Here is a 13,316-nt window from a genome sequence, read left to right as displayed (position 1 = left end):
ATTATCAAAAGTTACAGCTTTTGTCTTAAAATTAAGGTCGAATGTGAAAAGGCCATTTTCATCAAGGCTAATTTTAAGGGCCAGTGTTTTAATGTACTGCCTATATATCACTCCTGTCACTGGGTTGGAAAAAGGTGTAAGTGAGGGGAGAGGGGAAAGAAATCTGAACAAAGCAAGAGTGGGAACCTGGTGGAGGGTGCTCTCTCCAGCACTTATTGGATTAGTTTAAAAAGTAAAGCTAGATTGTTAGCTGTCTTTCTCCCCTTGTCCCTCTCAATTATATGTGAGGGAGAGCTTTTGTTTTCTGTGCAGAAAGGTGGTCGGTAATTTGAGTTGTGCTGCGTATAGGATTTCAGTATTTTAAATTTAATTGCCAGTGAGGCAACCCTGAAAAATAGGAGTATCTGAATTGGGTGATGTTACATCCATGACAGATGTTTCTGAATAACGCTTCTTAAAAGTATTTCTGAGAGTAGAGGCATTGCTAAAAGTAGCTTGTCTCGGCAAATGAAACATGCCGTCTATATAGTCTTCACAGGCACTCTGAGGGTTATTGAGTAAATGCAACGCAACCACGTGAAACAATCTGTATAAGGCAAGCAGGCTTTGGATGCATGCTTTCTGTACAGCGTTAAAACGTTTAAAACTTCAGCGCTGAGATAGAAAAAGGCCTTGCAGTTCTAATTATGTGAAGAACTAGAGCAGTGTGTGTGTTATCAGTTACTGACCGAAACAAGTCTAAGATTAAGAGTGCTGCAAAGACGGGGCATTCTTTGCAGAAAGGCAGGCTGGAGCAGGCAAAAAGCCATGAAACCCTTCAAGTGCTGCCAAGAGACAGCAGACTTTACCGAAGATGAAAAGAGGGATGGATGCCTAATTCGAGAGGAGGAAGTGAAGTAGCATATTACAAAAGAAACCAAAATAGGAAGTAAGATATTTAATAGTATTGCAAAACGCGCAGAATAAAATAGTAACGCCAGCTGTATTACTGAAAGAGCATGCATTTACATATTTTGTAATATATAAAAGAAGAGAAGAAAGCATAACAAGATTACATTTGAAGAGTGACAGATGCTGTGCATGCATTTAGCTTCTATTGACTTCAGTGGATGTTAAGGTTTTTGTTTACCTGGAATGGAGAAGCAGCCTGTCAGGAACTGCAGCTGAGGGTGTGGCCGCAGTTCTGAAGGCTGCGGTCCTAGCAGAAGGCAAAAAGATACGACGCACATTCCTCCAAAATACCATGGATGGATCTGTGGGAAGAGAGTAAGTCTGCAAAGAGCCCGTTGCATTTATTTTTGACTTTTCTGGGACGACTTCTTGTGTGACTTTTTCTTATTATTCCTGTGCCGTGTCTTTTGACTAACAAACAGGCTACCTGATAAACGGATGGCCAGCAAAAGGAGAAGTTTACTGTAGTGTGATTTGTGTACACCACGTTATTGTGGAGTAAAGGAGAAGGAGAAATCTTTCATCAAAACAAAAAATATGTGAAAAAATACTGTATCTTAAAATCTTGAGTTATTTCTAATGCTACTTTTATTTCTACTGTTTAAAACCATTATTTCTTACACTTGAACAATCCTCTCACCTGAGCTTTAGAATATATTTTGCAACAGTTAATCCTGAATGTCTGTTGAAGATGAGCGCAATAATAGTTAGTTATTGAGCAGCTGTCAAACTAGAGCAACAGAGATTAAAAATGACCTGTGGAAAAAGGAGGGGGTAGGAGAGAATCGTACTATGTTTGTTTGGTTTTTTTTCTTTGTGATACGAACTATGGAATTGCTCAGGATTTACACTCCTATAAGATGAATTCAGACCACCAGCTTTCAAGAAAACAGCTTCTGTAAATCATCTGTGGAGTTGCTCCCTCTGTAACAGCTCAATGGAATTGAATTTGGTTGGGGATTGGTCCATAACAAACCAAAGGCTAATGTAGCAATATCAGCTGAAAGTCATTTCCCCAGTGTAACTGGTTGTAGGGTCATAAAAGCAGGAGGGTTGGGGCAGAGGGGAATGAATATTTGAAGTTTGTGTAGTCTCATTTTACAGCATCTTTTTGAAAAGCTACAATGGATTAGAACGTTTTGTCACCCTCTCAGCTCACTGTGGCTTTTTTCCCCATGCTTGCAAATGTCTTGAATGTTGTGCACCTTGGTCTTTCTTGGAAAACTCAAGAGCAGGCATACCTTTCATTATTTATATTTTTAAAATAGTTGCTCCTAAAGGATAATAGTTTCTCCCACATTAAGTACTTTTCTGGTGTAAAATTGCCCAATTAATAATATAATTTAACAATGTAAGTTTTAGCAATATAACTAATTTACGGAAAGTTTGTGGTTATATATGGCACTGAAAGGTTGTATGGTTGTGTGGTTGTGTGTTTTTGTTTGTTGTTAATATGGATTTACTGGAACTTCTACTGTGGTGAGTAAGAGTTAAAATTGGAGACCTTGAATTTTTAACAGCCTCTGAAATTTTCAGGTGAAGTTGTAGACAGCTATGTAGCAGGTATAAATCCACTAGCAGTAGACCTATTCCACACCCTCTGAAATAGTTTGCACACTCCAGAGACTGACAGCCAGGAGCTCATGTCTTTAACCAGTTAGTAAGATATTAAAACGTAGTTCCTTTCTGGGTCATGAAGTTCAGTTCCCTATTATTACCGTCACACGCTGTGAAATTCTTTTGAAAGCTTATTTAGGAATTTATGATAAGGTGTCTAACATAAATGATTATTCCTTAAGTAAGTTGCTCCTTGTCCAAAAATGGTAGGCTGAGAACATACACAAGATTTTAGAACTTTTTATTTCATTAAAGGCTATGCATAATATGCCTTTGCATAATATGCACGGAACATCATGTATCTCAAGTTTGCCTATGGGTATCCTAAAAAGAGCATTTGATTTTTGTGGAGCAAGTTGCTTAGTCCTCATCAGCTAGAGCAATAAGTTGACATGAGGCAGTTACCTGAGAGTTGAAAATTTAAGAGCACAAAAATCTCCAAGAAATACTAATAAGATTAGTTACTTCTATTAGAAGAATATGGGAAGAGAGAGTGAGCAGCATGAGATATCATTTGTTTAGGTTAATGTAAACAAATTTAACTCATAAGAGTGTCTGTACTCTATGGTGTATCATTTCTCTGGAATTACACAAGTTTGACAATGTTAATAAATTTATAAATATTCAGCATTGCTGGAAAGTGTCTATAGAGGATAACATTGACAAAAACACTGTTAACTTTATCACAATTAATGTCAAATTTTTTGCCTGCAATTCAGAGTAACAGAGAGGAGCGTTTGTGTATTGGAATATACGCACATAAGTATTTTTATTTTTATATATATTTATTTTCTAGCTAGCTGTCTAGATGAGAAAAGATCTGTTTTTCTTCCAGTTAAACACAAACGTTTGTCTGTGAGAAAAGGAAGGGGGTTGTGATTGGCAGAATCACAGAATCGTTTAGGTTGGAAGGGACCTCTGGAGATCATCTCGTCCAACCTCCCTGCTCAAGCAGGGTCCTCTAGAGCATATTGCCCAGGATCACATCCAGGCGGGTTTTGAATATCTCCAGGGAAGGAGTCTCCACTACCTCTCTGGGCAACCTGTTCCAATGCTCAGTCACCCTCACGGTGAAGAAGTTTTTCCTCAGGTTCAGATGGAACTTCCTGTGGTTCAGTTTCTGCCCGTTGCCTCTCGTCCTGTCGCTGGGCACCACGGAGAAGAGGCTGGCCTCATCCTCTTGACACTCCCCCTTCAGATACTTGTACACGTTGATGAGATCCCCTCTCAATCTTCTCTTCTCCAGGCTCAACAGGCCCAGCTCTTGCAGTCTTTCTTCATAGGAGAGGTGCTCCAGCCCTCTAATCGTCTTGGTAGCCCTCCGCTGGACTCCCTCCAGGAGTGCCATGTCTCTCTTGTAGTGGGGAGCTCAGAACGGGACACAGTACTCCAGGTGAGGCTTCACCAGGGCTGAGTAGAGGGGCAGGATCACCTCCCTCCACCTGCTGGCAACACTCTGCCTAATGCACCCCAGGAGACCATTGGCCTTCTTGGCCACAAGGGCACACTGCTGGCTCATGTTTAACTTGTTGTCCACCAGCACTCCCAGGTCCTTCTCGGCAGAGCTCCTTTCCAGCAGGTCAACCCCCAGCCTGTCCTGGTGCCTAGGGTTCTTCCTGCCTAGGTGCAGGACCTTGCACTTGCCTTTGTTGAACTTCAGGAGGTTCCTCTCCGCCCACCTCTCCAGCCTGTCCAGGTCCCTCTGAAGGGCAGCACAGTCTTCTGGTGTGTTAGCCTCTCCCCCCAGTTTAGTATCATCTGCAAACTTGCTGAGGGTGCACTCTGTCCCTTCCTCCAGGTCACTGAGGAATACATTGAACAAGACTGGACCCAGGACTGACCCCTGGGGGACACCACTAGCCACAGGCCTCCAACTTGACTCTGCGCCATTCACCACAACCCTCTGAGCTCGGCCATCCAGCCAGTTCTCAAGCCACCTCACCGTCCACTCATCCAACCCACACTTCCTGAGCTTACCTGGGAGGATGTGATGGGAGACAGTGTCCAAAGCCTTGCTGAAGTCCAGGGAGACAACATCCACTGCTCTGCCCTCATCTACCCAGCCAGTCATCCCATCATAGAAGGCTATCAGGTTGGTCAAGCATGATTTCCCTTTGGTGAATCCATGCTGACTACTCCTGATCACCTTCTTGTCCTCCAGATGCTTAGTGAGGACCTCCAGGAGGAGCTGTTCCATCACCTTTCCCGGGATGGAGGGGAGGCTGACAGGCCTGTAGTTCCCTGGCTCCTCCTTCTTGCCCTTTTTGAAGACTGGGGTGACATTGGCTTTCTTCCAGTCCTCAGGCACCTCCCCTGATCTCCAGGACCTTTCCAAGATGATGGAGAGTGGCCTAGCGATAACATCCGCCAGCTGCCTCAGCACTCGTGGGTGCATCCCATTGGGGCCCATGGATTTATGGATGTCGAGTTTGGACAAAAGATCTCTAACCTGATCCTCTTCCTCCAAGGGAGAGTCTTCCTTTCTCCAGCCTTCCTCTCTTGTCTCCAAGGTCTGGAATTCAATGTACGCTCATTACAGTATTCAGTATATGGATGAGTCTTGAAGACTTGCAGTTGCTTTGCTTGGTGGTAATGGTGGGTAACAACTAATCCATTCTGATGGATGTGTCTTTATTTCCTATGAGCTGTTAGATTTATCAGTGGAACTTCCAAAATTGGAGACTAGATCGTTTTCTAACGTTGCTGTAAGGATTCAGGAAAGTTCCTCGTAGTTCAAGGTAGTTAGAGGTAGTTGGTAGTTCAAGTGGAAGAACGCATCTGTTGGTATGCTTTGCTTGCCACATCAAGCCATTCTGCGGCTGGAAGAATGAGGTTGTGTGTTTTTCATATGGTCCAGCTGTTTTGATTTGGCTTACGCAAAAGTAATCATTGAAGAAAGGCAGAAATAATTTCAGGAGTGAGCGTGAGGTAGAAAAAACAATACAGGAGGGTCTGTTACTCTCAGAAGAGCGCGTTCAGTAGTGAGAGTCTAGGCCTACAGATTGCTCATGAAAGTTTGTTTTCCTTTCCTGATGGCTTGCTGAGGCAGACCTGTGGCAATATCCTGTCTAGGGCACTGCTGCTCATTTAGACACTTTGTCCTGCGTCTTCCTTGAGCTTGCGTGCTCCTAGAACCCATCTTTTTGCCTTCGAGTGTTCTTTTTGTGTGTTTATCCTTTCATACCCGAAAGATGTGCTGAAAGTTCTGTTACCTGGCCTATGGCAAGTTACTTACCATAGGTGAAGTCTCCCTAGGTGGAAACTGAACTCATCTCTTGATTCTAAACTAGCTATTACTTCAGTATGTGCCCAGCAATAGAAATTTCTAATTTTAATTTGCAATTGAAAACTCGGCCTTTCTCCTCTAAGGATCTCTACATGAAGAGTGAGGAATAATCTAGCTGTAATGAATCACAGACCTTCATTTTCCTAAAGGATAAACTTTTATTTTCTCATTCTTTTCATGAGAGTAGCAATATTACATGTTGTAAGGGGCATTACTGACTGAAGAATTACAGTGTGGCAAGTCTCTAGCCAAATGCTCCGTTTAGATTCAAGCAAATTTAATTAAACATGATTTTTCTATCCCTTTTACTGAAGTGTTACTAAAATAAGTGTTTTCATGTGTGCCAGGGAAAAACTGAAAGTCTTGACATAAATTTGTACCACTATATATAAAATATGGTCTTCAGGCTCTGTTCTTGGTTTCGTTTTGAGGATATCTTGTTCATTCAAGATCCTTTATTTATTTTTTCTTTCTTCAGTATCCGGTGTCTTCTCACCCCTCAGAAGGGGGGGGGGGAAGCTAATTTGATTCAGGACTCTGGGGAAAGGTTAAGAGTTTTCCCTTTGTCACTGAAGTTACACAAATGTAATGTTCTATGTAAAAACTCTCTGACGTTAAAAGATTAGGCTATATGTTTTTGAATGCCATAGCAAACGTTTTCAGAGCGAAAGACGTTCCCAAGTTATGCTGGGGAAGGGATTCATCTTCATTGCAACATTACCAAACGTTTGTCTGAATTCATGTATGTGATTAATTTGTTTTCTGAGAGAGGCAAAGAATGGTGAGTTTCATTTCATAGGCTGTATTACCAGTGTAAAGTAGTTGAATCCTGCCCATTTATAATAGCTCACTTTTGAGTGGTATGCAATGATCAGTGTATTGACAAGCTCACTCTAGTGAGTGAGGTGGCTGAAATTTAAAGCACCGTCTAAACTGAGCAGGAAACGCTCATGTTTGTGTCTACCTAGCAGTCAGGTTGGAGTAAGTACTCCTGTTACAGCTTCACGTTCGCACTCTTCCTAGAGAAATACTAAGTGCAGTTGTGTATGATACGGCAACTTCTTGTGGGAAAGAAATTTACTTTGGAATTGGGTTCTAGTATTTGTATCACTAGTAAATTTAGGGGATTTTTAAAAAAAAATTTTTTTCCCCAATAGGATTGTTGCTTCTCCCAACTCTCTGCAGTCATCATCGTTCACAGTTTGTTTTCCAGATCTTTCTTTTCCGTTTCTTTTCCGTTTCTTTTCCTTTCCCATCTGAGGATAGTTCAGTTGTGATTTGAAAATACCTGCTAATCTCCTAAAGATGAAAGCATCATGTCTCCTGGTTTCTAATGCAACTTTGCTTCACAGTTAAAGGAAGCAAATCCCTTGCTACATTTTTCTGCATCCTGCAATGGCAAGCTTGGTACATTCAAATACATTCTTCCACTACTATAATATGTGTTTAATTAGTCCTGCCACTTTACAAAACTGCACTTAAAAGTACTTTTTGTAAGTTTGCAATGTATTAAAAGCCCTTGCTCTCCCATCTTCTACATCTTTTTTTTTTTTTTTAATTACTCCTTTACATATAGGATTGTATTCACTGCAGTTTTTCCCTGTGACTCTGCTTTGCTTATAATACTGGCATCGTCTCATTCTGTGGAAGAAATACCACAGTGAAATACACTTGCACCTAGACCAATATTAAGTTTTTTTTTTTTCTAAAGCCTTACTTCATCTAGACTTTGTTTTCTAGATATGAAATGAGATCGTATCTCTTTGAAGTATTTCCAGTTTGTCACGTTTAACTTCAATTTGAGTTGCATAGTCAGTTTGTAAATTAAGCACTGTAGGCTGGGAGCTAAACGGCTTTGAGTAATATGTATAAAAAAATTAAATTGTATCACAACTGTAAGACATGCTCTGATTCATTATTAGAAATCTCAGGTGCAGGAATTTAATATTTCAGAATCATCCTATGTAATGCCTGAACAGTACTAAGAACGGAGGCTGAAATGTCCCCGAGTTGCAGACTCCAGCTCTTATTCTCGCTGTAGGAGCCTTGCGTTCCTTTCTGCGTGGTGGCACAAACTGGGGGCTAAACAGCTTTGCCTAGAGCCTTACGGTTAGGTCAGTCTCTAATGGGAAAGCTGTGGGTTTGGCTATTCATAGGTAGAACAGATCCTACAACCTAGTGTGTAATTTCTTTTGGAAGCCTCTAGCCACTAGGCTGATAAGTAAAATCTGTCACCCTTTTCTTACTCATGGCATATTTTAAAGGGAGAAGAGTGAACCGGTCGTGTATTGAAAGAGAGCTCTTCAACGGCTAGAGGAGGAATTGATTTTTGTTTGTGAATTCCTCAGTATTGACTTAGGGACTCGGTAGATTCCAGTTTACTTTAATTTTCTAGGCTATAAACTGCAGTGGCTTAGGATCATCCGCATGATTTGTTCCGACATTCTGCTGTGAGAGTGGAAGTCTTTTGGAGGAGATAACTGGAGGCAGTAAGTGCATCAAGTCTCCCATTCCTCGAGGATGAGCCAACGTTTAGTCCCGTATGTGTGGGATTCAATCCAGAACAGATGGACTTCTGTCTTCTCCTCCTGCAGCATATACACAGACTTGATGTAAGAACTGTAGTGAATCCTTATGATTGAGTAAAGTACAGGAATGTGCTTGCAAACTCTATTTCTGAACTGGGCAATGCCATTTCACATTTTTATTTTGGATTGGAATTTGTCTAATTTTGTCTTGACTCAGTTTTTTTTTTTTTAGCAGTTGTAAGAAAAAAACAATTTTATTTTCAAGTTATGAAAGAATTCTCTGAGGGCACTGGGATAACAATCCTCAGATTCTGTAGCTTGTTATAATCTGTATGAACATATATTGCAGTACATCTTATCTATACCTGATCATCTTGTATGGCTGAGCATTCTTGCTGTCGGAAAACATCAGTTCTTACTCTTTCTTAAGAAGCAGAGTTAAGTAACTTTGCAGTTCCTCTATCATACTGGCTTCAATTCTCTTCTAATTGTATTGACATTGTTTGTCTGGAGTACTATGTTTCTTTCTTCGTCACTTGAAACAGTCGAAGTAGGGCAGGGGTTATGCTTGGTATATGTTACTAACAGTAATGCACCTGGCTGCCATTTTCAAAAATTAGCAGATCTACTTTCTTAGTCTGTCTTGTGGGTTGCAAGTGTGCAAAATTGTCTATTCGATTTTAATACTTTCGTAATATTCATGCCACTCTTTTGGAAGTGTGGGCTGATGGAGGGGAAGTTCTCTTTCTATAAGCCATTAAATCCATATTATTTTTGAAGTATTGATTCGTCATTAGTCTGGCTGTTGGTCTCTTTCTTCTTTTCTCCTCATAGGAACTAGTCTGCAAGCCGAGTATCCTACAATATCTCATGGTTTTGTGTGTTCCCTCTTTTTTATGCTATAGCCACACTTTTCATGTTCATTCCGCATTTCATTCAGTGCTACCTGGGGCTGCAAACAACTTGTAAATAAGTTGCAGCCTTACTTCTGGATTTCTATATGTTTACTCAGCAACCCCTAGAAGTCATATACTGGGCTGCTTGATCTGTGACCTGCAGATAATTCAACCAGTGCAAGACCCAACTCTTTAGGAGAGGATGGGCTAGAGAAATTGGGCAGCTGTTTCTTTCTGGCTGGTTTCCCATTGTCGCCACCAATTTTAGCGTTTACACGTGCGCTGTGTTCGTTTCGTTGATTGGGGCAGCAGAGGTACTGCTCACGTACAAAAAGGCTGTATGCACACGCACAGCAGATCCGTTAATGAGGCCCCAGCATGAAATGTTTTCCTTGGTAAGGAAAGGTAAGCGTCCCAGCCGAAACCTCTGGGAAACACTACCAGGCACCCCGTTTTGCATCAGGAAATTCTGAGGAGAGTGAGAGTGTGAACTTTATGCCTCCTCGGCAGAACCCCCCGTGGAACCCGCTGTGGAGTACTGCTTTCCTCGGTTCTACAAACGTAAAGCAACTGATGAGCAGACCTAAAAATAACATCTGCTGGTCACTGTAGGGGGTTGCTGTTCCAGTGTGCAAGTTTGCTTCTGTCTGTACCTCTGAAAAGAAGCAGAAGCATAAAATTGATATTTCTGAACCTTTTCTCAAGCCAAGCTTTTAATTTATTTATGTTAATTGGTGAGTCTGTGTGGTCTGAGATCCTCATGGGTAGGTCTGTTTTCTTCTTGTGGCTGGCCCTTTTGGAAGGAATCCACTAGAATCTGTAATGGCTTAGTGCAAACTGTGGTTGTTATTACTGCAGTTTGGCCTTCAGACTCTTAACACCACAACATTTGGTGCAATTTGATGCTTTTACTCAAACGATGGGAGCAAATGGGTCTGTTCTTACACTAGTAGGGTAAGATGTTCAGTAATATGGGCTGTAAATAAAAATTGTAATATAACCAAATATCGTGGTAAATGAGTTGATACTAACAAGGATCAAAGCGAATAACTGCATAAACCCATGTAATTTGACAGCTGCTAGCTTAATAGGAGCCTTAGATCAGCAGTGGCTTGCTTGCTTTCTTGGCAGAAAGAAAAATAAAAAGTACTCAGTGTGTATGTTTTATAAGGTTTCCCTGGAGTTAGGTGGCAATTTGACTCTTCAGTCAATTGAACGCTGTGGTATTTTCTGTTTTAGTTTTTGCATGTAAAAGTAGTGCAGGGGAAGGGGACAGGAGGTAATAGAAGGAAGCTTTCTTTGGTACACTTTTTTTTTTTTTTTAATTGAACTATAAAAGGGTATTTCAGTTCAGCAAAAACTGTTAAATAACTGCAAATGAAATGGATATATCAGTTTTTAAATTTAACTTGAATAATCAAGTGTTAGCTATAAAAGCATTATTAATGAGTTGACTTGCATAACTTGAAAGGATTCTGAGTGTAGACACGGTAAGTTTAGGTTGTCATCTTAACTATAGCTTTATTTATGCTGACAGTTTGTGATTTTGCTTTGCGGTGAACGTACTTTAACTAAAATTCAGGGTAGTTTTTTCTGTCTCATTTGTCAGCCATTAAAGTGAAGACTTTTTTTTAAACGTTACCAAAAGAACAAGAGTTCATAGCTATTCTTGTAAAAAGATGGAGAACTGATTTTGAGAATTTACAGGTAACAAACATCTAGATTCATAAAGTTAATGGAGATAGATCTGTACACTTGTCAGAAATTCTTATCTGGGTGTAGTTACAATATCACATTGGAGGGTAGAAGGAGGGAATTTAGCCTCAGTAGGTGTTCAGGCAAATAACAGATCCCACTAAAACTCTAACTTCTCCCTGTACATACATAAAAAATTCAATAGAGGCACTGTAGAGGTTTAGACAGTTATTAATTATCTGTTAATTAAATCTGGGGAGGAAAAAAATGCCTTTATTTCAAAGTCAATCCCAAGTAGAGCTGTGGGGAAGAAAACTCAAATTTATTGGTGACCTGGTACAGAAAGTAGTGGTTCTGCTACCACTGCACAGATCAATACACACTCAGTTCATTAAATGACTTCCCCCGCAATAGGGGGACAGAAAATTTCCTGTCATATAAAGCTGTTTATTCCATCTGTTCCTTTGCCATAATTTTTTTTTTTTAGTTCATATTTAGTTTCTCTTTTTCCCTGTTATTCTTACTATTTTAGTATTTGAAGTACACAATCCATGACTAATATAAGTTTCTTGTCCTGAAATAGTTTGAGAGTGGGCAGAATTCCTCATAGATAATGACTTCAAAATTATGAATGTATAAATTGCGTTTAAATATCGATGAGGAAACTGATGGGGTTGACTTTTCGGAAACAAAGTTCACCTTGGAGAATAGATTCGTCCTAGCATCCATTGAGCAATTTCTTTCACTTTTGGACACTACCTGAAGCTCTGATAAATATCTGAAGAAAGAGCAATGCATCCAGCCCTCAGTAGAAAGGTGCTGTGCTGTTGTGGGCTCTGGAGGCATGCATTTCACAGGTGCAAAAACTTGCATGTGATCCTGACTCTGGGCCTCTGTCCTCCTGTTTGCTCTTTAATGGACTTGCAGCTGCCATCACTGGGTGGCTAGTGGTGTGCCAATGTGGAGAAGATTGAGTATAAATAGTACAGGCCAGGTCCAGCTGAAGAGAGAGATTCTCTTTTGAAAGAATAAAAACTTTTCATAAGCCCCATTCAGTAGGTGTCACAGTGACCCCAGATCAAGTAGGGGCCAAAGCAGTACTTGCTAGTCCTAATGACCAGTGAAGTTACACTGCCTCGTTATTGGTAGTATTTACATCCTGGTTCATTAAAGCACTGCCTTTAGATATTGTTTTGCTATCTGCATGCCAGCTCTTTCCCAAATAAAATACAAAATGAAGTGCTTTGCTTATTATGGGGAAGGGAGGTTAATGAGCAACGTGTATTTATAGTATTTAAAGCTAAGAATTTTTCTGTGAAACTCTTATCATTGGCCAATGTGAAGTCATGAACGCTTTGCCGGACGGAGGGCAGAAGTTCTTGTTACTTTGAGGAGTGAATTCATGCTCTGGAGTTTTATGGTGAGTTGAGAGCAGAGAACACGCGTTACAGTTGAGACTAGCTAAAAAAGAGTGGCCAGTGTTTGAGATGTCCCAGTTCACACTCCTATGCTACCTTATCTGCAGTGGAAACTTCAGCTACAGTCCAGCACAACGTTTTTCGAGACGTGTTCTTTCATTTTGCTGTTATTAGAAATTCACGAAAGCTAATCGTGAAAAGTAAGCCTATTGTTACAAGGCTAGAGACCTGCATATGCAGTAGGGATCTTAGGTAGGGATCTACAAATTTAAAAAGTTGAAAGTCATTTGGTTTTTTTTCCGTATCCCAACTTGTGCATTAATAACTAGAATATTGAATGATCTGGTATGTGTTCTGAATGCTCTTTTTAATTTCTGATGGTCATATGCTCACCCCAGTGAGGAATGGGAAGAATTTTTGTACCGCAAAACTTTCACAAGGGCTGAGAAGCCATTAAACATTCAGCTTTGAGGCAATATGCAAAATTATTCTCAGAGGTGGTGGTGTCTTACTACTACAAAGAGAACCATTAGGAATATCCTTGTATAACAGAACTTGCTGCCATCTGTGTCATGTGCCCCTATCTGTTCTGTCTTGCTTTTGTCAAAGAATCGGATGTGAGAACTGGTCTGAATTGGTAACTTGTTTGAATAAGTCCTGCGCTTGTGTCCTATCTGTAGGACCTGAAAATGAGCTTTCAAAAATTGAAACTTATGGATACTACTTATAATTAAAAAAGTTTTAAAATGAATGTTGTGACCTTATTTTCACTACACAAGAAGACAATAAATGATACACAACTGCAGCTTAAAAAAAAAAAAAGCTCTAAAAGAGGTTCAGAATGTAGCCTTGATTTGGAGCCTGTCACCCGGCATCTTGTCCACTTTCTTCTAATTAAGTCAACCTAATAAAGAGATCCTTTCTC

The 13,316-nt window shown here is 40.4% G+C and overlaps 1 protein-coding gene across 4 annotated transcripts in view; it reads left to right on the top strand.

The window, feature by feature from the left end:
• Window positions 1-13,316, top strand: part of REV3L (REV3 like, DNA directed polymerase zeta catalytic subunit) — a 128,037-nt gene that overhangs the window by 31,434 nt on the left and 83,287 nt on the right. Inside the window, exon 1 of one of the 4 annotated variants that reach the window (XM_068938054.1) lies at window positions 1,184-1,266. The exons of the other annotated variants lie outside the window; for them this stretch is intronic. Within the exon in view, the coding sequence (XP_068794155.1) occupies window positions 1,248-1,266 (19 nt within the window). The 5' untranslated portion in view covers window positions 1,184-1,247. Of the gene's footprint in view, window positions 1-1,183; window positions 1,267-13,316 lie in introns of those variants that run through there. 4 annotated transcript variants of the gene reach the window in all.

The sequence above is a fragment of the Struthio camelus genome, chromosome 3 (assembly GCF_040807025.1).
Source record: "Struthio camelus isolate bStrCam1 chromosome 3, bStrCam1.hap1, whole genome shotgun sequence".
NCBI classification, from domain to species: domain Eukaryota; kingdom Metazoa; phylum Chordata; class Aves; order Struthioniformes; family Struthionidae; genus Struthio; species Struthio camelus.
This window is presented reverse-complemented; position numbering and strand designations above follow the sequence as displayed.